The 27,909-nt window shown below is 33.9% G+C and overlaps 4 protein-coding genes and 1 non-coding gene across 12 annotated transcripts in view; 4 read left to right on the top strand and 1 right to left on the bottom strand.

Moving 5' to 3' along the window:
- Positions 1-3,627: 3,627 nt before the first annotated feature.
- TRNAR-ACG (transfer RNA arginine (anticodon ACG)) lies at positions 3,628-3,700 on the top strand. Its single transcript has one exon. It is a non-coding gene; the product is annotated as a tRNA-Arg (tRNA).
- A 574-nt stretch (positions 3,701-4,274) lies between these two features.
- On the top strand, positions 4,275-5,445 carry kappaB-Ras (NFKB inhibitor interacting Ras like 1). Its single transcript, XM_014235338.3, has 2 exons — positions 4,275-4,509; positions 4,579-5,445. Exons 1-2 carry the CDS (start codon positions 4,396-4,398, stop codon positions 5,128-5,130), a joined length of 666 nt encoding a protein of 221 aa, XP_014090813.2. The 5' UTR covers positions 4,275-4,395; the 3' UTR covers positions 5,131-5,445.
- A 184-nt stretch (positions 5,446-5,629) lies between these two features.
- On the top strand, positions 5,630-9,885 carry Iswi (Imitation SWI). Its single transcript, XM_014235332.3, has 7 exons — positions 5,630-5,807; positions 6,032-6,249; positions 6,308-6,562; positions 6,618-7,704; positions 7,775-8,806; positions 8,869-9,029; positions 9,086-9,885. Exons 1-7 carry the CDS (start codon positions 5,757-5,759, stop codon positions 9,345-9,347), a joined length of 3,066 nt encoding a protein of 1,021 aa, XP_014090807.1. The 5' UTR covers positions 5,630-5,756; the 3' UTR covers positions 9,348-9,885.
- A 244-nt stretch (positions 9,886-10,129) lies between these two features.
- The window catches only part of Fa2h (Fatty acid 2-hydroxylase), a 29,652-nt gene continuing 11,872 nt past the window's right edge, over positions 10,130-27,909 (bottom strand). For 2 of the 6 annotated variants that reach the window (XM_014235335.3, XM_070109110.1), the window contains exons 2-4: positions 16,017-16,653; positions 11,074-11,307; positions 10,130-11,010 (exon numbers count right to left, since the gene is read on the bottom strand). In XM_014235335.3, the coding sequence (XP_014090810.1) occupies positions 10,513-11,010; positions 11,074-11,307; positions 16,017-16,583 (1,299 nt within the window). In that variant the 5' untranslated portion in view covers positions 16,584-16,653 and the 3' untranslated portion in view covers positions 10,130-10,512. The other 4 variants (XM_014235334.3, XM_036375377.2, XM_014235336.3 and 1 more) reach the window with 4 other exon arrangements.
- On the top strand, positions 11,576-14,371 carry LOC106617885 (uncharacterized). Of its 3 annotated transcripts, none has more exons than XR_001330738.3 (7): positions 11,576-11,880; positions 12,125-12,300; positions 12,380-12,594; positions 12,659-13,386; positions 13,463-13,621; positions 13,694-13,922; positions 14,087-14,371. XR_001330738.3 is itself a non-coding variant. In XM_014235333.3 (6 exons), the coding sequence occupies exons 1-6, from the start codon at positions 11,781-11,783 to the stop codon at positions 13,861-13,863; spliced, it is 1,548 nt and encodes a 515-aa protein (XP_014090808.1). In that variant the 5' UTR covers positions 11,576-11,780; the 3' UTR covers positions 13,864-13,992. The 3 variants fall into 3 exon arrangements, 1 of the variants encoding a protein (XP_014090808.1); XR_004979102.2 differs by having other exon boundaries at positions 13,694-13,928; XM_014235333.3 differs by lacking the exon at positions 14,087-14,371 and having other exon boundaries at positions 13,694-13,992.

Here is a 27,909-nt window from a genome sequence, read left to right as displayed (position 1 = left end):
ATTTAAAGTTTTTTATCAACTCCACGGCGCATCAAAGATGAAAACAATTATTGTGTGTTAAAGTGCATATGTAATAAAGTATGCCTATGTAGCTGTTGCATGTACATATATATACATACATACATCGTTTATTTGATAACTATAAAGCTTAGTATAAGTATTAATATTTCTCGGCCTTTTTTACGAGTCATTTCATTATCAGCAATTTATGGCATCGAGCAAAAGGTTTTGCAGACGAAAATGATTGCAGCATTCAGACAGGCTTAATTAGTTTAGTGAATTGCGATTTTAAATATACGAATATGTGAAATATACATTTTATGCAATAAAATTTATTTTGTCTGAAGACTGAAAAGTAATTTTAGGAAAATAAACAACTAATTGTAGGAAGTTTACAAAAATAAATGGAAAATTTTAAATTTTTTTGCGATTTTTTTCTCAACACAGTCTACTTTACGTACGATATACTTCATCCAGCATTGCTCTAAATTTGCACGTCTGAAAAATACGTTTTCTGAAGGTCTGCAAAATAGATTAAATAGGAAAAAAATCTCAGTCAAGCAACTAGCAAAATTATAAGCGCTAATTGTACCTGTACAGATCTACGCAAACTTTAAAAAATGTTGATGCTTAAGGGGTCACCCCATGTGACGGCTTGCTTTTTAGAGATTTTTTACGATTTTTTTCTACGACCAGTAAATAGATAGAGCTTTAAGTTTATTAACATGTATTTCGACAGTATAATTATAAATTTTAAGCCAACAATATTGTGTAGAATATGACTTACAGCGTAAACATTCCCGCCTCGAAAAAATAGGCTCGCACTTCCTCCACGATTCCGGCTGATTGGCTTATCTGAAACAAAAAATTTAGCGACGATTTAATCTGGAAGCTTAAATGAACGCAATGGACTTTTATCAAATGAATATACCAAAATTTGGACAGACATTTGAAAAAAAAGTTGCGGTTTTTTTTTTGGTACTTTGCTATAAACATTTTTTGGAATCTTTGATTGATAATTGTTCAATACATGCGTTTACATATGCTGAGTGTAGGGTACAAATTTAAAATTATTCGTTCCAGCCGTTTTTGAGATACGGTGGAGGAAAGTTTGAAAACACACAGTTTTGAGAAAAACGCGTTAAAAGCTCTAAGTCCGCTTAAACAACAGCCGAACTGCTCCTTCTTTTAACTGCTCTATCTTTAAAACGACTTCGAATTTTTAACTGCCGTATTCTACACATGTTCAGAAAGAGCATTCAAATTTTCGATCCCATCACACGGGAGTAGCCACCTTTCAGAAATAAAAAAGTCTAAATAAAAAACTCTAAAAAATCAATATAAAATAATAATATTTCAGTGCTGACTGAGCACTGGTGACATTTAGTTTATAGTTCATCAGAACGTCTTTAAAGTTTAGAATTTCAACAGCCTTTAGTGCAACTTTCTCAAATTTTAGCAGAAAGCAGAGAAAGTAAAATAGTGCAGGTGAATTTTTCTCATTGATGCACTGAGTCCATCACCAATTTTGCTCTGAGTACTCATACCTTTGAACTTGCTCGTAGAAAATCTGAACCGCTGACAACCGCTGAATTCAGAATATGTCAGTGAAAAATTTATAATTATTTATATGTATATGGAAGTTGCCACTAATGCCTCCACATCTACACGGCAGATAGAAAATTTTAATGATTCTTCAAAGCTTCAGGTAAGACCTTGATCATTTGATATCTATTTCAGTGATTCTGCAAAGTTTACTTCGGACCTGTTCTTCTCGGACCACCCTCATGTGTATGTATTGAAATAAGGGAACTAATAGCGGGTATTTGGTATATAAAGTATATAATATATACATAAATATGTATGTACATATAAATAGTTTATAGAAGAATCAACAATTTGATAAGGCAATATGAAAACAAAATTTACTTACATACATATATGCATACATATACAGGGTATCCCAAAATTAACACAAGATCTAAATTTGCCGCTATTTATATAGCAAAGTGTTGCCAACCATAAAAAAATCTATAGCTAACAGTTTAGGCTTAGTAAAAATGGTGCCCGATAGAACAACGTGTCTTCATTACTGAACAATATTTCAAAAATAATGACAGCTTGGCAGCCGCACTTCGAAAATTTCATACAAAATATAATTAGAATAGTGTTTCAAAAGCGTCAAATGTGAAGAGACTAATTGAAAGATTCCGGTAAACAGGTTCTGTTGAAGACGTCAAACACACTGGTCGCCCAAAAACAAGTCGTTCAAATGACAATATCGAAGCAGTGCGTGAGAGTGTCGTTGACAATCCAAGAACCTCAATTCGGCGTCGTGGATAAGAATTGCAAATTTCAAGAAGTTCTTTACAGCGTATACTCACTAAAAATCTGTGTCTTCATGTTTACAAAATTCAAATAACACAACAACTAAAGTCTAACGAACAATTTAATTTCAATAATGCGTTAATATTGGCACACCCTTTACATGAGATAAGCATATAGTGCAGTATGTATGTATTTATGACACATGGCGCATAATTTATACATACATACATAACTTACATATATTTTGGAGATAAGAACTCGGTTGCCTCGGTCAATCGCGACACACCTACGAAATTCGTTAAAGCACGTGCAAGAAAAAAATAAAGCAACAAAACGAGATAGGTGTGTTTTTATTAGTAATGCTCCAAAAACAATTAAAATGTGAAATATTTATGCATATACAATAGTATATACATACATATGTATAATACATATCAAGAAAAAAGAACGTAAACTTGTGATAAAAACACTGTATTTTGACACCTCAATCTCTCATAAATGGCTGTAAACATCTATGTTTGTGTGTATGCATGTCTTAAAATTACCTAATTTCATAAGTATATAAAATAAAAACTATGTGTTATTATAATTAATATCAGACAAATGTGGGTTTACAAAATATTTCAAGAAAATCATATTATATAAAAAATTGGAGGATATATGTATGTATATCTTTCTGCTAAAGAGTACAGCATCTCCGCTATTTTCCCACAAATTTTAATAAGCGACTCACACTTGGTCGACGCGCTTGATTATTACGTGAAATATCTTTTGACCCCTTCAAACGCAAAGCTAATATTTTACACATATGTATGTTTGTATGTACGTTTTTAAAAGTTATCAAAAGATAATATTATCTATTATAACACGTGTATTCCCTTATAAACGCCCTCGTATTTGTACACTTAATTATCTGCATATTTACGTTTCTTCATTTTCTTTGGAATAGCCGGTAGCTTTATATTGATTCGCTATTGTTGTTATTAATGTCGTTGTGCAGACAAACGGCGTTCAATTGCTGAGTAAACATGTTTATTTCTGTTTTATACATTTGCTTATTTCTTTAGTTATTATTTGAATACGTGCAAATATACACAAAAACACATTAACATAAATATGTACATACATATAGTATACCGGCAAGTTTCTACATATGTACATATGTACATTTATTAATATATTTATATACACTGTTTACATTCTCCACGTTGATAATAGAGAACCTGGCGCTCTTCGCTAAGTAGGGTCAAGCTTTTATGTTAATACTAATTTACAGTCTTTGTCAAAATTTATATAGGTGGTCCTGTGGCGCAATGGATAACGCGTCTGACTACGGATCAGAAGATTCCAGGTTCGACTCCTGGCAGGATCGTAAGGAAATTTTTTTCATATACTTTTTTTTAACTTATATTCTTTTAGAATATTTATTGGAAAGCAGTAATATGATTTCGGTCGTTTTAACTTTTACATATTATAAAATTTAATGAAATATATTTTGTTATTACAAGATAGAGTTGAACTGAGTATATGAACGGTATACTATATAAATGCAACTCAAAGTTTATATAAGGAAGATTAGTATCCCAAATATGTAACTACAAATGGTTGTAATAAATAAAGACCTAACAATATGTAGCGACTGTTGCATTATTAATAGAGCAGTGCATATAATAGGTAAATTTTAAACTATATAAGATAATACCCCAATGTGCTCTTAAAACTAGAAAGCAGCGTTAGCGCAATTGACAGTTGATTTTACTCAATTTAATAGTTAACTCAAAAATCCTTATGATTATAAACCAAATATAAATGTTTTTGTTGTTAATGGTTTTATTAATGGATTTATTTTGCTCACAGTATAATATGGTTAACTATTACTAACTAAATAATTAAATAAATGAATAACGTGAACAGCTTGTAAGATCATAATATAATTGCCCTAATAAATGTGGCAAATACAACACTGTGAATCAGCTGATTTGTGAAATTTTGTAAAAATTGATATCAACAAATTGCAATTGTAAACAAATTAATTCGCAATAATTTCAACAAACATCATTAGTGGAAATGTTGACTGCCAAAATAGGTAAAGTTGGCAAAGTGCTTATATGTGGTATGAAAGGTGTTGGTAAAACGGCATTGTTGGAGCAACTAATTTATGGAAATGTCAACATGGATTCGGTAGGCGTAATCATTCCAATCACATATTATCTCTGTTCAAACCATTTAGATTTATCAATTACAATTTAGGAATTACATCCCACTATAGAAGATATATATGTTGCTAGTGTGGATACAGGACGCGGTGGTGCACGGGAGTCTCTTCGCATTTACGACAGTGCTGGGTTACAGGGAAAGGGACAACTGCCACGTCACTATCTTTATTTTCCTGATGGTTATGTATTGGTATATGATCCTACAGATCCCAGTAGCTTAGACATGTTGGCAGATATTAAAACCGATATCGATCGTAATAAGGAAAAAAAAGATAATGTAGCTATAATCGTTTTGGCTAATATGCGTGCGCGCAACAGACGTGATTCACCCGCATCGCCACCTATACAAGTAACACAGCCACAAACACAGCAACAGCAGCTCGATCCAGTGGAGTCTGTATTGAATCGTGCAAATAGTTGGTGTGCTCGTGAACGTATTAAACATTACACCGTAAATGCCATGGAACGTCCGTCTTTATATGAACCATTTATATCATTGTGTGCCCGTTTGCATCCCCCACCGACAAAGAGCAGTTTCCCACAATTGCGTCAGGTGATGCAGAAAACGCAGAAAAGTGATAGCTAGGACGGGGAATCGGATGGCGGCGGTGATAATATGCTATGGTGTATAACAGGCTGTCAGCGAATCAGTGGTGGAGGTGGTGGGCAATAAGGTATTATGCGAAAAAATAAGAGTCTCGAAATGGTATTAAAACGACTTACAGTTTAATATTGCATATTTCAGTAATTAATTAATATTGAATTTTCCACTTACTATATTTAGTACTTAAATAAATAGTGTATAAAATGTCTTTATATGAAATGATAGCTGTTAAATTAATTAACAGTACAATATAAACTGAAGTAAACAAGTAACTGAAATTTCGTTTATATAACCAAACACTGATGTTTTGTTTAAAAGGGTTCTAATACAGTTAAGTGGGATTTAGTACCCGAATATGTGGCAAAGTATTTGAGCCGCCTCGACACAATTGCTGCAACGGCGTTGATATAGTAAATGCAACCGTGTAGCATCTATTCTGCCGCTAGCGTTTGCTTGTTTCATTCAACTTCGTTCCGTCCGTCATATTTCATTGTGGAAATTTGTCTGCAGCTTGCAAAATTTTAAGATCGTGAAAAACAAATTGTTGCTGAAAAAACTCAAAAAACATTAATAAAAGTATTTAAAACATAGTGTTTACACAAAGGACTATGTCCAAAGAAGAAGTGAAAGCTGAAGTAATGGAAGCTAACGACAATTCGGTGAGTAGAAAACAATCGCTGAAAAATGTGAGCATGAGTCTCATTTGCTCATACATATAAATATATATATGTATATATGTTTTGTCGGAACAAGCAACGCCGCTGGTTTGGCATTTGTTTGACGATGCGAACAGCTGGAAATGCCGGGCCAGCATGCTATTACAAAAAAAAAAAAACGCGGCAAAACAAAGTTCTTTTTTTAACCTGTACCCAATATTTTATAGAATGAAACCACTTCGGAGGCAACAACTTCGTCTGCTGAAAAGGAAGTAGATTTCGACAACAAGATTGAAAATGATCGAGGCAAACGTTTTGATTTTTTGCTGAAGCAAACAGAAATCTTCACACATTTCATGACAAATAGTAATAAAAGCCCAACTAAGCCTAAAGGACGACCAAAAAAGATCAAAGAAAAAGAGAAGGAAAAAGATGGCAATGCTGAGTAAGTGAATTTGAACAAAAAATCTGTAGTTATTAATAAAGAAAAAAAACCTTTGTAGCCATCGCCACCGTAAGACAGAACAGGAAGAAGATGAGGAACTCTTGGCCGAAGATACACAATCGAAGGAACTTTTCCGTTTCGAGAGTTCGCCCAGTTACATTAAAAATGGCGAATTACGCGACTATCAAGTGCGTGGCTTGAACTGGATGATATCGCTGTATGAAAACGGAATTAATGGTATATTGGCCGATGAAATGGGTTTGGGTAAAACATTACAAACGATTTCCTTGCTTGGCTATCTAAAGCATTTCAAGTAAGTTCACTTGACCTAAAATTTATTGATAATTTAACACGCTAAAATCTTATAGAAATCAAGCTGGTCCACATATTGTCGTTGTACCTAAATCAACTTTGCAAAATTGGGTTAACGAATTCAAAAAGTGGTGCCCATCATTACGCGCGGTCTGTCTCATTGGTGACCAAGATGCCCGTAACACATTCATACGGGATATATTATTACCAGGCGAATGGGATGTTTGCGTCACTTCTTATGAAATGTGCATACGCGAAAAGTCTGTTTTCAAAAAATTCAATTGGCGCTACATGGTTATTGATGAAGCACATCGTATCAAAAACGAAAAGTCGAAACTTTCGGAAATTTTACGTGAGTTTAAAACAGCCAACCGTTTACTCATCACTGGTACACCATTGCAGAACAACTTGCACGAGTTGTGGGCTTTGTTGAATTTCTTGCTGCCGGATGTCTTCAACTCTTCCGAAGATTTTGATGAATGGTTCAACACGAACACTTGCTTGGGCGACGATGCGCTCATAACACGTTTACACGCAGTATTGAAACCATTTTTATTGCGTCGTCTCAAAGCCGAGGTGGAACGCCGTCTTAAGCCCAAGAAAGAAATAAAAATATTTGTTGGCCTTTCAAAGATGCAGCGTGAATGGTATACAAAAGTATTAATGAAAGATATTGACGTTGTAAACGGTGCGGGCAAATTGGAGAAAATGCGTCTACAAAATATTTTGATGCAGCTGCGTAAATGCACCAACCACCCTTATCTGTTTGATGGTGCCGAACCAGGTCCACCGTATACCACTGACACGCATTTAGTTTATAACTCTGGTAAAATGGTTATACTTGATAAATTATTGCCCAAGTTGCAAGCGCAAGGTTCACGTGTACTTATATTCTCTCAAATGACACGCATGTTGGATATACTCGAGGATTACTGTTTATGGCATAACTATCAGTATTGTCGTTTGGATGGCCAAACGCCACACGAGGATCGTAACAGACAAATACAAGAATACAATATGGAAAATAGCTCGAAATTTATTTTTATGCTTTCCACACGCGCTGGTGGTTTGGGTATCAATTTAGCCACCGCTGATGTGGTTATCATTTACGATTCGGATTGGAATCCTCAAATGGACTTGCAGGTACGTGTGGCTAAACTCTTAATTTGTAACAGCGTTGTTGTAATGCATTGTTTTTATATACTTTTTAAAGGCTATGGATCGTGCGCATCGTATCGGCCAAAAGAAGCAGGTGCGTGTCTTCCGTTTTATCACCGAAAACACAGTGGAAGAAAAGATTGTAGAGCGCGCAGAAGTTAAGTTGCGTCTCGATAAATTGGTTATACAACAAGGACGCCTGGTGGACAGTAGAACGGCACAATTGAACAAAGACGAAATGCTAAATATCATTCGTTTCGGCGCAAATCATGTCTTCGCCTCCAAAGACTCGGAATTAACTGATGAAGATATTGACACCATTTTGGAGCGTGGTGAAGCCAAGACTGCCGAGGAAAAGGCCAAACTTGATCAATTAGGCGAAGGCTCTTTACGCACATTTACCGTTGACACCGGTGGCGGTGAGGGCGGTTCAACTTCTGTATATCAGTTTGAGGGTGAGGATTACCGAGAAAAGCAAAAATTAAATGCATTGGGTAATTGGATCGAACCACCTAAGCGTGAACGTAAAGCCAATTATGCTGTAGATGCATATTTCCGAGAGGCTTTGCGTGTTTCCGAACCAAAAGCGCCGAAAGCGCCACGCCCACCAAAACAACCAATAGTGCAAGATTTCCAATTCTTTCCACCACGTCTTTTCGAGCTGCTCGATCAGGAGATTTACTATTTCCGTAAAACCGTAGGCTATAAAGTGCCGAAAAACCCCGAGTTAGGTTCGGAGGCAACTAAAATGCAACGAGAAGAACAACGCAAAATTGATGAAGCCGAGCCGCTTAGCGAAGAGGAGATTGCCGAGAAGGAATCACTTTTAACGCAAGGGTTCACTACATGGACCAAACGTGATTTTAATCAGTTCATAAAAGCAAATGAGAAATACGGACGTGATGATATAGAAAACATTGCAAAAGATGTGGAAGGTAAAACGCCCGAGGAAGTAATTGAATATAATGCAGTATTTTGGGAGCGTTGTCATGAGCTGCAAGACATCGAAAGAATTATGGGTCAAATTGAGCGTGGCGAAGCAAAAATACAACGAAGATTATCAATTAAAAAAGCGCTAGATCAAAAGGTGAGTTGAAGTGAAAGTGTAAATTATGTAAACAGAGTATATATTTAAACAATTTTTTTCAGATGTCACGTTATCGTGCGCCATTCCATCAACTACGCCTGCAATATGGCAACAATAAGGGCAAAAATTATGTGGAACGTGAAGATCGCTTTCTGGTTTGCATGCTGCATAAACTCGGTTTTGACAAAGAAAATGTCTACGAGGAATTGCGTGACGCTATACGGTAAGTAATGAACATGAACTATGATAATCTGGCTTTAACCCCTTTCGTGTTTGTAGCTCATCGCCAGAGTTTCGCTTCGATTGGTTTATAAAATCTCGCACAGCACTTGAACTACAACGTCGTTGCAATACACTTATAACACTCATTGAACGCGAGAACATTGAGCTTGAAGAAAAAGAACGTCAAGAGAAAAAGAAGAAGGCCGCTAAGAACTCGACTGGCGCGAGTACAACAAGTGCACCACCGGCAAAGACAAATCAGAAGCGCAAATCCGAAGCAATGCCCGTTGAGAAGAATGCCAAGAAGAAGAAAAAATAGATCTAAAATATACTACATATATAACAAGCTACAACTTATTTACACAAAACACAAACGGCCGCTGTTTGAATGGTAGCAATTTCGTTGCTGTAGCCAACATATATTTGATAAACTTTTAACTATTTGATTGGCGGTGAGATCGACGTACGCAACCTTATCAATATATCACTCTTACCATACTTTTATATTCACTCATTGATCATAATTTTAATGCTTAAAACGACAAGCGCATGAACTTGGAGCTTCAATAACAAACTTAGCAGCAGCAGCAGGAAACAAATAAGCGTATATATACTCAAATATACTACTGTAAACCCACTAATTTAAGTAACCTTACATTTTTATGCTAAAAATATAGTAAACGTATGTATGTATTTATTGTATTAAAATAGCAGTACAAGCATTAAAAATTCCATCATCGCACCATAGAGCTAAAATTACTTTAGTTGCTTCACTCGATGTCTTGTTCGTTTTCATTAATTTCTATTAAGCGTACAGAATGACTTAAAAATATAAATGATACGAGTTGTCTAGTAAATTTTTTCTTTATATTATATGGGGTTAAAAATGTGGGATGATCTGCAATGCAACTTAAAAAATGCAAGTAACGGACAGTGACTATGAGGTGTACAGTTACAAATGGATGCATCTTCATAGAAACGTTGCCAACTATTTTTTTATTGGTTACTTCTATACGTTATTACAGTGTGTTGTTTTGGTGCGTATACGATACAACTGTAATTTATGGTACTTTATTAAAATTAAGAATACACATTTCCAAATGTTTTTCTAATTTTAAATTTTATTTGGTCTATTTAATTTTCGCAATGTACAAAACTACTTAATGTCCATATGGCAATGCACTAATAATGTCCATATAATACTCTACTTAATACTTCTAGAATGAATAAAGTACCAAAAATATATAAGAAAATGAATTCAAACTTACTGAATGCGTGTATCTCTAAAACAATGTGTACGCACAGGCTTAGGAATGATTTATCCTATATTTTTTTCTTTGGTAATGTTTTACTTATAAAAACTATGTACTAAAAGTAGTAAAAAGCATTGTTCATAAGCAACTGCAAGGCGGCATTAAAGTAATATACATTTTTAAATTATATTAATCTTAAATATATTTGGTTGTGCAAGCATTTCACTTCAATTACCGCCAACGCAATGTGTAACGTAGTTTACGTAAATGTATTCGTGTATTAAATACGACATCCCATAGTGGACTACTAATGCCATAGCCCATATCCTGATGTGCGAAATGGTGTTGATAGTGATAGCGTTTCATATTGTACATGAAGCGTGTGCGTTGCAGTGAAGGATTTCCATAGTGAAGGTAGTAATGCATCAAATCATAACATAGATAACCGGAGAGTGCGCCGGCTAACACGATTCGTGGTTGTGGCAATAAGACACTGAGTGGTGCGTAAAGTATGCTGGCAATAATTACGCCCGGCAGTGGCGGAAAAACGAGACGCTTCGAATCGAAGGGCACTTTGTGATGCAGTCCATGTATCATAAAATGAAATGAGCACAAGAGTGGATGTGTATTAGCATTCACCTTCATGTGGAACACAAATCGATGGAGCACATATTCGAGAAATGTCCATAAGATTATGCCGGCTGCAAAATTGGCGGCCATAAACGATAACTGTGAATAAAACAGATGTGTGTGCAGTCATTTCATTATTCAACGTACGCATTAAGTCCTTACCGTGCTTATACTAGCTGTATTCCAAATGGGAAAAAACTCATCCCATAAACACTTGCCAATGACGGGTAACCAAAATAGTGGTATAACCCACCAAGAAGTTTTCGTAAACATCTCCAAATATGTTGGTCCGAAAAGACGCAAAGGTCTATCTACCGGTTTATGTACCCATTCATCGTAATGTCGGGTTATGTGCGAAATTTGTGGTAGCATAGCCTTGTTCCAATCCACCAAATGCTGGAATGCAAGAAAATAACAGTAGTTCGTTATTATTATTACAACATAACCAAGGATTTTTGTAAATAATATTAAAACTAAATGTAATTCCAATTGTCATAGCTGCCGGATATTAATAAAACAAACGTTAGTTATTGTTCAAATAATGCATTCAATTTGACTTCTTTTAAAAATTTGGCACCACTGCCAGGAATCATACACAGAGAACGTATATCATAATTTACGTTCTCTGCGTATACGTTCTCTGCATACAGTCAAAGAATGTCAACAAATTGGCATTGAGTTCCTACAGTTGCTGTCATATACAAAAAAGTCAAAATCGTAGAGCGTAAACTTCAAAATTTTTCAAATTTTATTTTGAAAATTTTTATTTTTACAATTCGTGAGAAGAATATTTATTTTGTCTGAGTTTATATAGCAGTAAAAGCAGTAAAACGGAGGGAAATAAGCGAAGAAACGAGAGCAGCTCTTTCATGAGCAACGGAGGAGTAGTAGAGTCACGCAGTAAAAGTGCAATATCTGCGACATCGGTGAAACCCATGGAAACATTAAAGGGTATTTTCAGTGTCCCCAGTAAGTATAGCTGTCGAAAGAAAGCAATTATAACAATAATAAGAAAGAAGTGGGAGATGTTTGTATAAGGGTTTTAGTTGGCATGCACATATTACGTTGCCATTGTTTGTGACTTGTCGGTTGTCAGGAGCAACTAAGGAGCACATACTGTTTATATTGACAGGACTTTTGTTTTTCTCTTTTTTTTACAATTATCGTACAAATGCCAGAACTAAATAATTTAAAACTTTTACTCTAAATGTAGAGATGGATCGTAACCGTCGAAACTTCCTGAGGGAGAATAAATTGAGTTTACGTGAATTACAAAGAGTGACTAATAAAAGTAAAATGCAACAGCAGCAAGAACAACTGTTACGGGAACAAAAGTACGCTGGACGCCGTTCACAATCTCAACAACGTAACAATAACATTTGTTTGGATGTAAGCATAAAGTTTGAAAGTTTTTTTGTTCTAAATCTAGATTTGACACTCATTAATTATTCTACTTTATACTCCATAGAAACAAACGGTGGCACGTTGTCCTTCATTATCACGCGTTCCCAGCGGCCGTGTTATGGGACCTTCTGTTGCTGGTAGTGTCGGCGATTGTGCAAATCATATTAGTAGGCGCAGCGTTTCGCGAACAAATAGCACGACGACAATCAAATCTGTACATAAGCAAGTGCAAACTGAAGACATACAAGACGAACAATTTCTTTACGACGCATTGAAGCGGTTAGAGCGCAACCTTAACGAAATTGTATGCTTTTTTTTGCTAATTAATATTTATTTTTAACAGTTGTACTACCAACGAATGTCAGTCACGTTTTAATGGTTTACAACCAAACTTCACGCCACGTTCACAACATACCGCAAACGATGCGCAAAGCCGACACTCGTTTTATCCATCAGCCGATGAGGACCAAAGGTGTCTGGGGAATACAGATGACCGCATGTTTGCTACGCAACAACAAATGGAGGATCCATACGTGCAACGTGAAGATACCAATAATTATGGGCAACAATATAATGGACAGCAACATGGCGAAGTAATTGGAGGTGATGATGCAGATACAGTGAATAATGAAAATGTTGAACGCTTGTATGCGCCCGAATCATCATCAAAGTACAATTTTGCACCAACACCACGCTCTCAAAAACACTTCACCAATGGATATAATATGGTGGAAAGTGATGGATTACCACCAACTACGACAATGCAATCATCATATGAACCACCAGATCAACAGCAACAGCAACCACCATTGCGTTACCGTATGCAACCTCATGTACAAGGTGATTTACGTGCCAATTTCGAAAATATGTCTTTAAACAACGGCTACGGCGGCGGTGCTGACTGCGATGTTGGCGTTGATGAAGATTGTGGTGCCATAGGAAACAGTGGTGGTGTTGAGGCTGTTTCCATATCCGGCCGTAGTCGACGTACGAATATCTCACATACTTCACAGCACAGCAACACAGATTTGGCCAAGAAGCGCTCTAGTGGTAGCATACACAAACTAGGTTGTAAGTTAAAAAACAAGTTTATGGTAGTAAATATTTTACAGTTATATTTATGCAACTTCCACAATTATGCTTGCAGCTCGAGATAATATAAGTCTGCCTCGTTATTTGGAGCGTGAAAAACGTGAAAAGGAGGAACATCGGCAACGTCAAAGTGAACGCGATCCCAATTGCCCACCTGGACATTATCCGCTATCGGATAAGGAGCGTCAGGCAGCACTTCAGTCAGCTGAAAATAGTGCGTAACAAGACTAAATTATATCTATGTGTATTTTTTTTTTTTTATTATTTTCATTCATAATACTTTCAGGATTCAAAGCACTTGTAAATGAACTAAATCGCATGCCTATGACAACTGAAACTTTACGTATGCGCGTGCGCAAAGCCGAAATCGAGAAAGAACTGAAACTGCTCGAAACCGATATACGGGTATTCTCCAAGTCTAAGGTGTATGTGAAGCATAAGGAACAGAATATTTGAAATAAACACTTTTGTGCGTAAATGTATATGTTTGACTACAGCCAGCGCGGCGAAGAAATGTAAATGTAAAAAAATGTGCATAAAATATACTTTAAGACACTACGATGACAGCAATGTCATTGACCTTTACTAACATTTTTTCCTATATATATTTAATTGCTTTTATTTATTCCTTTGTCATTAGCATTGAATACTTATTTTTCCCTTTTATGTATTCCTTAAGGCATTCCAATGTTTAGCCATCGAGGTGTGTGTTCGTATATTTGTGCGATTATATAACTAACTACGTGATTTCTGATATGCAACATTGCATGTGTGTGCGAGTTGGATATTTGTTTTTAAAGCTACATATGTATATGTAAACAGAACAGAAAACCACCTAATTCTTAGGTACGGATATCTACTAATGAAATATATTATTTCTTATATTATATAAATATGCAAGTAAATATTTGTATGAAAACCAAGAATCTATTGATATACATTTTTATGTAATTAACTACCTGAAAACTTTGAAATCTATTTAAATTTGATATAAACTGAAAATAATTACTTCAAATTAAATAGCATTTGCATTTAAGACGATTATAATATGAAACAAAACTGAAAAAATATTTATTTAACAGCGTATGTAAAGAAATAAAATGAATTTATATTTAAAATTCGCTTCGCAGCTTTACGTAATGATTTTACTGTAAAACTTTTTGAAACATGATTGACCATACCCCATATAAACGCAGATCTTCTGAGCTGTGTTGAAACACTGACAGAAGATATATGTAGCTGCCATATAAACTGATCGATCAACCAGAGAACATAAAATATGTGCAAATGCAAACAATAAAACAAACCACATCGCGGCGTGAGATTCATCTGGTACGGTGCCTGCTTTACTTTTGTAGAGCCAGCTTCCCGTGAGGTCACCTTCTGACTTTTAAATCTCATAACATCGAGGCAAAAGAGTTACTGACCAGGCATAGTTAAAAATGTACACATAGCATTAATTCATTCTCTGGTTCCCTCATCAAATTTCTCTGCTTGATCATGTTATCAAAGCTGTAATTCTATAGATTCCATTCTGCTAAAGATCAAAACAATGTTAATATTTTACTAGGGGAATTCCTTGGTTGTGACCTGTATTCCCCGATTAAAATTTTTCAAATGTTTACTCTCGAACCTGCATGTTACCGTTCTTTTAAGTTCTCTGATTATACGTTCTCTTGATCCGCATCAAGTTCTTGCACAGAAAACTTTTTTTTTTCGAAAAAATATCATCAGAAGATTTTGTACAGATAATTGTCCAAATCAGCGCTACAATCACCGAACAAATTGTTCAGATTGAACCAATATTGTATATAGCTGCCGTTCAACTGATCGATTAAAATTAAGATAAAGATCTTTTTATATACTTTAATGGTATAAAAAATGCACCTAAGAAGACTATAATAGCTTTGATGTAAGCGAAGTTAATGTTTTTTCTGACACTTAACCTTCGAATTTAAGTCGCAGTTGTCAAACTGTAGTGATTTTTAGATCCATCCATACATACATAGTACATTTGTACTTAATTTACTTTTTCTAAAAAATATTATCCTATCTTATCTATATTGCTGTTAACTAGTGTAAGCAAAGTTATTTGGTTATCGCTAAATAGATGCCAGAAGAGATACACCCAAAGTGTTTGTGATAATTACTATTTCTTTAAATTATTGCGTCAATAAAAAGTATATATTTATCTAGTAATCATAAAATTTTGTTATATATATACAATATATGTGTGTGTAAATGCAAAATGGCCTAAAAACCAACACTGCAAAAATGATAATCAATTCTCCTTCAACTAAAGTGATAAGCTTGTTTATTATTTATATATATATATTTTATACCTTGGTGTAATTTTATATGAGGCTATGTTGAAATGCATATAAATATTACATTTGTTAACACAAAATTTATCATTATTAGTTAATATAAAATACGTTAGCAACATCAAATATAACAACACTTGGCAGCACTGTTATAATTAACGACTTCATGTATGTTCTTCCTGAAAGTTTAGCTTAATTCAAATAACCTTGTTTTTAAAACGAAATCAATTTTTGTTTTTATCTTTTATCCATTCCCTCACTTTATTTAGCATTTCTTAAACTCACCTCCATACTCTCGTCCAATTGATTATTATTTTTGTCTTCTTCGTGCAAAGCATCGCCTAACAACTCTATGCCATTTTGATTGGACTCAGAAAAGGTTTGTTGCTGCTGTTCATTATCAACAGCAAGCAGTTCATCTTCCACGTTTTGATGCAGCCGATGCCTCCTTTTGGTGTCATTCTGTAATTGTGTGGGTTTGATTTCGTACTCCTTCATCAGGTACATGGCAGCGTCCGAGTGTGGTGGAGCGTGCAGGAAACGTGTTGTCATATCGCTATTGTTTAGGCCACGCAGTGTATTCATCCCGCCTGGATGATTTTGTAGAAAACGTCTTATATCATAATATTTTTGTCGATACTTAATAATAAATTGTTGTTCTTCACTTTCTTTTAAGCCATTTCTCACACTTTTGTCATTTTGTTCTATTCTTTGTTGTTGTTCGTTTTGCAAATGCATGGCTTTGCCATTTAGCATAGATTTCGTTGTCGTTGTTAGTGGCATTGCTGTTGTTGTTGTTATAGCGGCAGACGTTGCCGATGACAGTGTGAGATCTGATACTGTAGTCGGCATTTTATAGTGTGTATTGTTTTTGACAACCCACTGCGGGGGTGTACGGTGGTTAAAAATGTGGTGTTATATGCTGAAATGGCAAACAAGGAAAACCCAATAAGTGATTGTAAGATAATTATGATGGAATAATTTTGTATGTATGTACATATGTGTATCTGCAAATATTTTATCATACCCATAATAGGGTATATTAAGTTTACCACGAAGTTTGTAACACCAAGAAGTAAACGTTGGATACGTTATAAAATAATATATAAACATATATGTTCAACGTGACGAGCACAATTGATTTAGGCATGTCCGTCTGTCTGTCCATCTAGATCAAAATCTAGAAATAGATATTTTTATACTCTTTTATGGTATAAGAAATGCACCTGTGAAGGTTATTATAGTTTCGGTTTTTAGTTTTAATTTTTCTTTTTAGTTTTAATTAAAAACACTAACACCTTCATTCTAAGATTAAAATATTTGATTCAACTAATGTTAATTATTGTAGACCTGCGTGCGTTCACGAATTGCAGTTCATGTATTTCGTGTACTATTTCAATCAACAAGTACAACAGATAGTCGATGAGCACAAGTCATGCAAAACTTCACATTTCATGATGATGAGAAATTACAATAGTTTTTAATAAACAATATCTTTATTGTCGGTTAAATTCTTCGATAACGCGAGCATTTCAAATATTTGGGTTCTTTGTATGTATTGAGATTATCAATAGAATGGATTATTCGTGCCTATAAGATTAGCAATAGTAAATACGAAAAATAATTCAAAATGTCAATGGTTTCGATAATTCCGATGGATCAGCAAAACTGATATCGATAATGTTATCCAGAAAATTTCATTAAAATCGCAAATAAATAGTAACAAGTAATGGACAAGTTATACATTTTTTATGAGTACAAAAAAAAATACATATTTGTTGTTAATAATATGTATATTATATATATATAATATAATAGTGAATATCTATTATGTACATAATTATATCAGTTTGTATGCGTGTGGTTTGTGTTGTGCTTCCAAAGGTCAATCCCACTGTAGTTTCTTTCAATTAGCGTCACAGTCAATCATTAAATGCTTATAGTCATTAACACGTTTGATTGTCTATTGATTTTTATACTGTCGCAACATGTTGCATAGAGTATAATAGTTTTGTTCATACAAGTATAATAGTTGTTCGAAAGTTTTAAATTAATCAATACAATTATAGTTATCGATATGGATATATATTCAAAAACAATAAAACAAAATGTGATATACCTTAGTCCTTTATTAAGATATGACGTCGACGTATGGTTACAACCCACCGTCCGAAACTACTAAAATTGCACGCATGTCAATCAGTTCAAACTTAGACAATGGGTGTAACCCACTTATGTGAAAATTTTCTATCTAAAATTTCTGTGTAACATATTTCAAAATAAACGAAATCTAACTATTGTATAACAGCGCTCTTTTTCCAAAGAACGCCATTTGGAATGACTTGGGGTTATTGTCTTCTTCGTAATAGATAACTCAAGCATGAAGGCAGTTATCGAAATAAAACTTACTCTAAATTATGCTCCTGATATAAGGCAATCCCAACACCAATGATCGAAGTCCAGCATCCAAAACTAGGTATCATATACTAAAGTACTTGTATTAACTTCCGGTCGACTTAAAAGTATATTTATTGGCAGGAGGAATTATGTATGTTACAAGGGTGAAGGAGTCTTTGGCCTTGCGATGAAGGAATGTTTTTTAGCTTTAAAAATATGACTTTATTTTGCGACATAATCTAGATCTACAGTAATGCCTTTGTTGTAACAATCCGCAAACATTGTGATACTAGTTTTCAGCTTGACCACATCTAAAAATATTTTCCAGCAAAATGACTCTGATATGGTTCATTAAGTTATGTCTTTAATTTATCGGTTCTTGTCATTATTGTGTTTTCAGGTGCTTGAGACGACTTTCGCTGGGCAAGAACTATTGCTGCAATCGAACTTAATACTTTCTTACTTGAAGTGACTATTTCTTTTGCTTTAATGCATTAGAAATTCAGTTGAGGGACTGTTTGTTTATACACACGAGTAACGTGCTACAGTGTTGTAAGTGTTTGAAGTGATTGCTTTGCTTTATATTATATGTGAGTTGTGAGTTACGTTGTTAAGTTAAGTGTAAACAATGTTCTTGTAATATGACACCTTAAGATGGTAATGGTTAATGAAATATTTCTAGTTGTACTCATACGATGGTAAGACTACTCAATATAAATTTCAATTAGATGTTGTAAAATGTACAACAACTTCTGAGAGAATGTTGAGAAACGTTCTTAAGTGTTTGGGTATATAAATATTTATAAAAATACGTCAATACGTTATTTGTTGACTTAAATTGAAACAAATATTTTTTTCTTGTTACAAATTTGGCAATTTACCTTATCTCTATATTATGGTAATTTCCAGATTCCGATTTTAAGCTATTGTTTGAGATTCGAATTTCAAAATACTCGTTCAAATAATTCGAAATGGGTCCTTAAGTCGATTTAAATAACTATTAAATATTATTTTTAGATATGTATAAAGTACATTCTCAGTCGATTTAACCAAGACCGTTTGTCTGTCTGTATATATGCAAACTAGTCGCTCAGTTTTTGAGATATCGATCAGAAATTTTACACACATCCTTTTCTACCCAAGGAGCGGACTATTTGTTGTAACCGCCGATATCGGACCGCTGAAACATATTGCTGCCATAAAAACTGAACGATCAGTATCAAGTGCTTGTATGGAAAACTTTTTTATTTGACGAGGTATCTTCACGAATTTAGGCACACAATATATTCTCTGCATGAACGATCAGAATCAAGTTCTTGTAAGGAGCCTTTGTATTTGTCTAGGGTATTATAGCTTCGGCGCAACCGAAGTTAACGACTTTTTTTTTAAATATTGGTGTATGCATTAATTCGTGCGGTTTTTTTACGAAAATTAAAACTTTATTGTGAAAAAATTGGTATACATTTAATGTTCAAAGTATTGCCCATCGGAAGCTATGATGTTTGCCCATCTTTCTGGCAGTTTGTGGATCCCATCCCAAAAGACCTTCTCCGGCTTGGAGGTCAAGAAAGAATCAATCCAATTTCTGATACCCTGTTCTGAAGAGAAGCGTATTCCGGTGAGGGCATTCTGCATTGATCTGAACAAGTGGTAATCGGAAGATGCTATGTCTGGGCTATAAAGCGGGTGAGGTAGAACTTCCCACCCACAGTTTTCCAAATAGTTTTTAACTGGCCTTGCAACATGTGGCCGAGCGTTGTCATGATGAAAAATTATTGATTCGTGTCTGGTCGCATATTCTAGTCGTTTTTCCGCGATGGCCTTTTTCAAACGAATCAATTGTTTTCGGTAGAGGTCCCCATTGATCGTCTGACCCGATTTCAATAGCTCATAATAGAGCACACCCTTGTGGTCCCACCAAATACATAGCATAACCTTAGTAGCATGGATATTCGGCTTTGCCGTGGATGTTGATGGTTGGCCGGGCTTCACATACGATTTCTTGCGCTTTGGGTTATCATAATGAATCCATTTTTCATCGCCAGTGACAATCCGATGCAAAAACGACTTCTTTTGGTGGCGTTGAAGCAACATTTCCGACATGCAGAATCGACGTTCGACGTCTCTTGGCTTTAATTCATAAGGCACCCAATTTCAAAGCTTCTGGATGAATCCTAATGATTTTAATCGTCTGGAAACGGTTGCTTGATCAACTCCTAATACTTTTGCAAGTTCTTCTTGCATCTGGCATGCATCTGCGTCGAGCAATGTCTCCAATTCTTCGTCTTGAAGTTTGTTTGGCTGTCCGGGTCGTTGTCCGTCGTCTAAGTCGAAATTGCCACTTTTAAACCGTGCAAACCACTTTTGGCACGTTCGTTCGACTAAAGCATGGTCACCATAAACGTCCAGTAAAATACGATGGCTCTCGGCAGCACTTTCCTTCATGTTAAAATAATGAAGAAGAACTCCCCGCAAAAACACTTTATCTGGTACAAATTTCGACATTTTCAAATGAATGAAACAAATTGTTGTTCACGCTCAAACAATTTATATCTACTGAAAACGACGCGAAATGGCAGTACCTTTGAAATGAATATAGCCACAGATGAATACGACGCGAAATAATACTAGTAGAGCCCTCTCTTAGAAAACCGCACGAATTAATGCATACATATAAAAAGATATAAATATATATATATCTATATTCCTTTTATTAATACATTTTTTATATATATTTCTCAAAAACCGTCATTTGTATATGAATCCATATCGATAACTATTTTTGTTTTCCGAAAAGTGTTCGTAGTATTAAGCAGATGTTAATTTTTTATGCAGCATCGACCAAACGTTTTTAACATTTTTAAACTATGATAAAAATAAACAGCATAAATTAGATACATACTTATTTATTACAAAAATACACAGAAAGCCTCAGTGATCTTATTTATTTTGACAATACCGCGTCTGATAAGAAATTTCTTTAATGACAGCTTGACACACGTCAAAAGGCAATGCACCTTCGAGAATTTTATTTTTGAGATAATCTTAAAAAAGTGTTCATTAGAAACAGCTGGGCCATATTTCAACCCTTTTTCCTTGTGCTATAGTTGAATAATCAATACGTCGATAATACTGGCATATAGCCATTGGTTTGCTTATACAAGTATTTCATCAACCGACTGATCAATGTAGCGAACGATAATGTAAAGGAACTTTTGGGCCACCCTATTATATGTACATATTTATATACTTGTAATACTTTTGTCTTATTATTTGACATACGAAAAAATTATTTCATTTTTGTATGTGGCGTAAATATGACTATAAAATAAAATCAATATATGTGCATATTTTTGAATTCCATTAATATTCTATTTTTGAAAATCGATGTAGTCAAAATGTTTGCCATTTTATGAGTTTAAAATTTCGAAATTCGTGTCTGCATACATATAGACAGAAATATTCAAAATTAATTGAATTGGACTAATATACTGTTTTCCACAAAAACTAAAAGTATTTGTTAATATATTTCAGTTCTGCGTTTTTCAAGTAGCTTTACTTTGGTCTTCATAGTTCATATAAAAATTACAAGCTATTAAATACATTGGTACAGAATAAATATATAGTATACTAATGTGAATATATATATATATTGGGCATTGAATTTTTGGTTTTGGTTAGTTTTTTATAGTATATTATATTATATATTAGTATATATATTTGCAACACCATGGGCATTGAATTTTTTGACTCAATTTTATATATGAGTAGAAATGGTTTCATCTGTTTTTATTATACAAAACAGTATGCTGAGAATTTCTATATTTACACCATGAAAAGGGTTTGCCACGAAGTTTGTAACAATCAGAAGGAAACCCTATAAAGTAGATACCATATCTATGTAAATGATCAACGTGATGAGCTAAGTCGATTTAGCCATGTTCGTCCATCTGTCCGTCTGTATGTACGTGAACTAGTCGCTCAGTTTCTTTCACACGTTTTTTTCTCCTTAGGAAACTGCTCATTGGTCAGAACTTAACTGAATTGTCATGTTCACTAGCAGTTCATAAATAAAAATAAAGTTGACTGATTTTTTAAAATTAAATTTACCTGCTACTTGCTTCTTTGCATTTATGCATTTTAGTAATCACTTTGTAATCACTCTAATAATCTGTAAGCGAGACAAACCGCTTCTGTACCTCTATAAGCGAGAAAAAAATCATGGTCCCGCAACTCTCTCTTTTCCAGGTTTGACTGCGTATATGTAGCTGCGTATGTATACATATTATTTATGGAGCACTTTTCAATTACACAGTCGTTATACTTTTTTTACAATTCTAAATTTAATTACAAATATTGACCAATGACAATGCGTTTGTCTAAATAATATGCGTCACTTTATCGCAGGCTTTTTAGCTGAAACTACAATTATTATCACAAAATCTCAGTTATAATTGCTCTAGTTTGCTTTTACGGTGAGCTTCGACTCTTATAGCATTTACGTGGGCGAACCACAGAGTATATATGACCCATAAATGTAGGTAGTTTTGCAAAAGTAGTTTTGTGTTTTATAATAACTTAATTAAAATATATTTATTATATAATTTTATTGTATAGCGAACGTCCTCCGTGAGTTGATTAACAGTGAAAACAATTGGTGAACATCTTATTAGAGTTAACATATATAATACAATATATTAAGCTAAAACACTGAGTTGGTTTCTACATTGACGATTGCTTTTATTTTATTTATATGTTATTGAACGCTTTTCATATCTCAGTAAGGGTTAGTTTTTTATTTTTCTATAAATTGTAAACATCACCTTATTAAATAAGCTCTTACTAGAAGATTTACGGATTAATATAATATCAGCTAATAATAAGTTCTTGAAAAAGTTTTCCATACAAGAACTTGATTTTGATCGGTTAGTTTGAATGGCAGCTACATATATGCTTTTGTCTTCATATCCGAACAATATATACGGAGATTATTTGGACAAACATCCATGCTAAATTTCGTGTAAGATATGAGTCAAATATATATCTTTTCTTTATAAGAATTTGGTTTTGATCGATAATCTTGTATGGCAGCTATTAATAGCTATAGTGGTTTTGACAAATGAGCAACTTCTTGGGGAGAGACGTAGGTATTCTAAATTTTAGATCGATATCTCAATAACTAAGGTACTAGTTCACGTATTTACAAACAGACGGACAGACAGATCAGCCCATCACGCTTATCAATTATATATGGTATATATTTTATGGGTGTTACTAACTTCGTGACAAACTGAATATACCTCCTTAAGAGTATAAAAATAATCGTAGAAGCCAGATAGGTAATTGGCTGATTTTAAATATCAGCGGTGCCGTAAAAAAATATATATGTTGCAAGTAGACTGTTTGAGTTATTTTGTAGGTTGGCCATTTTGGTATAATATCAGAACTGTTCATGTGGATTTGTTCATGCTGTTGTTGGTGATAAGTTAGCTGGCTGAACCCTAAGCATTGCGGCGGGATAACACTTAGACTGTTATGCACAGTCCATTGTGCTGTGATGTTGTTGGTGTAGTTGCTTAAAATATTCTGCACACTTTTTTATATTATTTGGGATTTGATAGTATTTGGCTTGATTTAAGCCCGTCTGTGTTTTGCTTACACAGACCCAACTATATAATTTAACTTTATTAAATGAGAATAATCACTTTTTTACGAAATTTTTTTATTATTCTGCTAAAAAACAACAAAATCGACGTTTAATGACCTAATGCATTCGGCTATATAACGGATTTTATTACTAATCACTTCAAACATCCGCGAATATGCTTCCATTTCACAAAAATATTTTAATATTACGCGCGTTAAATCACGTCTTCTACACAAAGTAAACACCGATATAATACATACATTTTAGGCGCTTAATAAACGAATGCTTGTGAAATTAATAAATTATTGAAAATCACCACTTGTTTGCTTTCGCATATGAATATACATATTGCCAGCGAACTTATAAGAAAAAAGAAAGCCAAGTTTTTTTTAAGTTATCTATGATATTGCGACGACGTTGGTTTGGTTATCAAATTTTTTTAGACACGCGCATTTAAGAGAATTACTAAGTACTAAAATTCAACAAGCTTTCTCAAACCTTATCTCTGGTATGTGTAAATGCCGGCAAATTTGCTAGACTCAAAAATATTTTGTTTTGTTTTTTGCCAATATATATATTTTTATATTGTAATTTGTGAGTCGTTTTTAGATAGGGTTTGTGCAGATAAAATATTTTGCGCTTATGTAAATAGTTATTTGACTTTTATTTTAATTTTTATTATATTATTTTTGTATTGTTATTGTAACAATTTATTGAATTTTCGCATACTTAGCGCAATTATTAACGGTCATTTTGAATTTGTAAAAATAAATTGTAAACTTAATACACTTTTTGCATACACTGAAGATAAATATATTGTTTGTGCTTACTAAATAAGTTTTTCTTGTAACAAATTAATGCAAATTTTACACTTATTCACACTACATGCATACATGTGAACATACATATACACATATTTATTAACCTATTTACGAATACACCTGCTTTCGATACGATCATTTCCAATGAATCACTTGATGCGAAACAAATCGAAAGAAATTAATTCACTTAATTGATTAAACCGCCAAATGGCACGGCATGTCCGTTAAAGTAGATCGGAAATATGCAGACATACATACACACATTTGTATAGCACTATTATCGAACACTTATAAATATGCAAAATTTACGCGCTCAAGCATTTTTTTCTTAAATTTTTTTTGAATGCGCCAAACTGGCATACAAATGCTTGTCAGTGTAAGACAAAAAGACGAAATTCGCAATTACTACATACACAAGCACTAAACACTAAACAGTGGGCACGCACACTCCGGTGCTTGAAACGAACTCGTCCAACGGCGTCGCTGCTCCAAAACGAACTAACCAACATCATTTTAACAGTGCTGGCGAGTAGGTGCCATGGTTGTTTAGTTTTCTATGGTTGCGTTTGGTTTCATTATCGACTGTAGATTGCTGCATTGTTGTTGTTTTTCTTATAAGTGACTTAACCCTCAAACCATGGTAATAAAATGCCATTTTGGTTGAGTTTGTGATAGCAATGCGCACTCCAGTAGAGGGTTAGGCTGGCTAATCACTATTAAAGCAAATATGTACACATACATATGTATATACATATGTGAATATATACTTGTTTGCTTACATATATACAATTATCTAAGTAACCGTCAAAATATCGAAAACTTCTTATTGTCTCCGCACTACTTGTATACTACTTGTACTTGTCACTCCGATAACACTTATCTTCCGCAAGTCACTTGTGTTAAACTGCAGCTTTCTACGGGGCGAAAGGGTAATCATTTAAGCTGGTAAAAGTCCCGTTTATACATATGTACGTATATTTGTTATTCTTTTTATCGATGCACCGGTTAGCTTTTAACATTGTTTACTGTCACGTTTGTACAATACAACGCCTGGTGCGCCACGGCGTATACGCATTGATAAGAGCGTACTTTATTTGCATTCATAGTATGCATGCACAGTGTGTGTACATAAACAAAACTGTTTACTTATACAACAACACCAATAATTGTACCGAAATTCCACGATCTACTGCTTTATGTATGCTCGTACGAAATAAACCATTCAATTTGAAGAATAAAAATTTTGCATTTTCAGTGAGTTTTTAACCCACTGTGCATATATATTAAAATTACAAAATTTTGGTTTCTCACTTATTCATTCCTGAATTTAGTTAATTTAATTTTAAAATTTTTTATTTTTTAATTTTACATACATATATTTATATTGCAGATATGTAAGTACTGTAGGGAAAACGAGAACAAATTTCATTGCCGAAAAATTTGAAAACGATTTAGAAATAAAAAAACATGCAAGTTAACGGCAGCCTCCACACAGCAGCTTTACCGTAACTGTAAATAAAATTGTAGCTAAGTTTTGTTATTATCTTTATTAACGTTTTGGATTAATTAAGAATACGATATGCTTTTTCTTTTTTGAATGGAATAATCCATTCTTATCAAAACATTGCTGTTGGCCCTCACATGAAGGCATAGCAATAATAATTGTAAACAAAAAAGAAAATAAATTGAAGTTTTATTCCGCCAACCGAAGGTTTCAGAGGTGTTCGTGTTCGCGGATAAAATATATTTTTTAATCTTTCCCTACCCAGGAAAGCTAATTTGCATGCGTTGAATTTTTCCAAATACTAAATTTTAAAATTCGAACTTTTAGATTGAAAAATAAATTGTTGAGGTTAATTTTTATCTAAAACTGACAATAGATGCGCTGTGGTCCAATTTTGCAGTAATTTTGCGGCATTTTAATTGTTTTTAATGTTAAGTAATACATTTTTTATACTCTGTACAGCGTATATTAAGTTTGCCACGAAGTTTGTAACATTCAGAGGGAAACCTGAAGAAACTTTCTAGATAGCTCTACTAAAGCATAAAGCTGCCATACAAACTGAACGATCAAAATCAAGTTCTTGTATGGAAACTTCGTTATTTGTGAAGGATATTCCAGCTTCGGTGTATTTAAAGTAACTTTTTTTCTTGTTATGCCTTTCAATAGTATAAGCTCTAGTGAAAAGAAATTCATTATTTTTGGAATAAACTGAAGATTTTATATAGCAAAGCTAGAATGATCCGATTAGATCAAATTTGCGATTTTTTGTTTGTAACTTGTTGCCATTTCGAAGGTAATTTCATAACGTCCCTCTCACACACAATAGAAACTAACGCCCTAACAAAAAAACCGGTGGCAGTTGATTTTCGCAAGCTTCTCTTAAGACGAATTTTTTTATCAGCAAAATCATTCGCCATAGACAGTAGCAGGAGGTAATCACTTGTTGAAAGGGCCAGATTATCAGGTGAATGCATAAGAATGAATTAAGAATTTGTCTTTCAGGTAGCTCAAAGTAAATGATTCCTTGCGAAAACCACCAAACACATAGCAAAATTTTCTGGACCGTCAATTCTGGCTTGTTCGGAGAACTTTTTTTGCTATGAAATTTTATTTTTCTAACGTCATATTTCCTTCTTAAATGCGAAATATAGAATACTGAAGCCATATATTGGAAGAATAATGGATTGTCACGCTTAGTCGTTACACCTTTCGTACAACGGCACATTTACCTTAGCCATCGTATATTTTTATCAGCTTATTGAGGACAATAAATAGAATATGGTTATATATACATTACCAACTATTTATGATATTAGTTGGTAATATGTATATAACCATATTCTATTTGAAGAACGGCGTCAATAAAGTGGCGCACTTGATATCGAAATATTAAACACATAAATAACATTGTTTTATGGTCTGCATTTAAGTTGATGACTTACTTCAAAAATAGTGTAATGGTTGCTGTCATATAATATAATTGGCATAGTATTTATTCGGATGTACAGTATTGCAATTTCATAAAACTTTTAAAGCATATTAATTCATTTGGTCTGCATGTTTCATTATAAAAGTATGTTAGCTAATGCTACAAAGATCGGTTGTTTATTTTTAATTTTTTTAATATGTTATAGGTATGTATAAATTTTTTTAAATATTGGCTCTGTCTGTCCGTCCGTCCACCTGTTCGTGCAAGCGATAACTAGAGTAAAAATTGAAATTTCTCTTCCGCAGATATTTCATATTATGCCCAAAAATTGTCGAACTCGGGCTATAACTTTTCAAGGAGGCAGACACCAAATATGTGGA

Source organism: Bactrocera oleae, chromosome 4 (genome assembly GCF_042242935.1).
Source record: "Bactrocera oleae isolate idBacOlea1 chromosome 4, idBacOlea1, whole genome shotgun sequence".
Lineage (NCBI taxonomy): Eukaryota > Metazoa > Arthropoda > Insecta > Diptera > Tephritidae > Bactrocera > Bactrocera oleae.
The sequence above is the reverse complement of the archived record's forward strand: the minus strand, read 5'-3'. Positions and strand labels throughout refer to the sequence as shown.

What these genes read in the sequence shown, in the direction of transcription:
- LOC106617885 (XM_014235333.3), top strand. Translation starts at nt 11,781, where the DNA reads ATGAGCAACGGAGGAGTAGTAGAGTCACGCAGTAAAAGTGCAATATCT. An exon ending in GGGTATTTTCAGTGTCCCCA is followed by an intron (nt 11,881 to 12,124) that starts GTAAGTATAGCT and finishes CTCTAAATGTAG; the next exon opens with AGATGGATCGTAACCGTCGA. An exon ending in CTTTACGACGCATTGAAGCG is followed by an intron (nt 12,595 to 12,658) that starts GTTAGAGCGCAA and finishes TATTTTTAACAG; the next exon opens with TTGTACTACCAACGAATGTC.
- Iswi (XM_014235332.3), top strand. Translation starts at nt 5,757, where the DNA reads ATGTCCAAAGAAGAAGTGAAAGCTGAAGTAATGGAAGCTAACGACAAT. An exon ending in ATCCTCAAATGGACTTGCAG is followed by an intron (nt 7,705 to 7,774) that starts GTACGTGTGGCT and finishes TACTTTTTAAAG; the next exon opens with GCTATGGATCGTGCGCATCG. An exon ending in GAATTGCGTGACGCTATACG is followed by an intron (nt 9,030 to 9,085) that starts GTAAGTAATGAA and finishes TCGTGTTTGTAG; the next exon opens with CTCATCGCCAGAGTTTCGCT.
- kappaB-Ras (XM_014235338.3), top strand. Translation starts at nt 4,396, where the DNA reads ATGTTGACTGCCAAAATAGGTAAAGTTGGCAAAGTGCTTATATGTGGT. An exon ending in GAAATGTCAACATGGATTCG is followed by an intron (nt 4,510 to 4,578) that starts GTAGGCGTAATC and finishes ATTACAATTTAG; the next exon opens with GAATTACATCCCACTATAGA.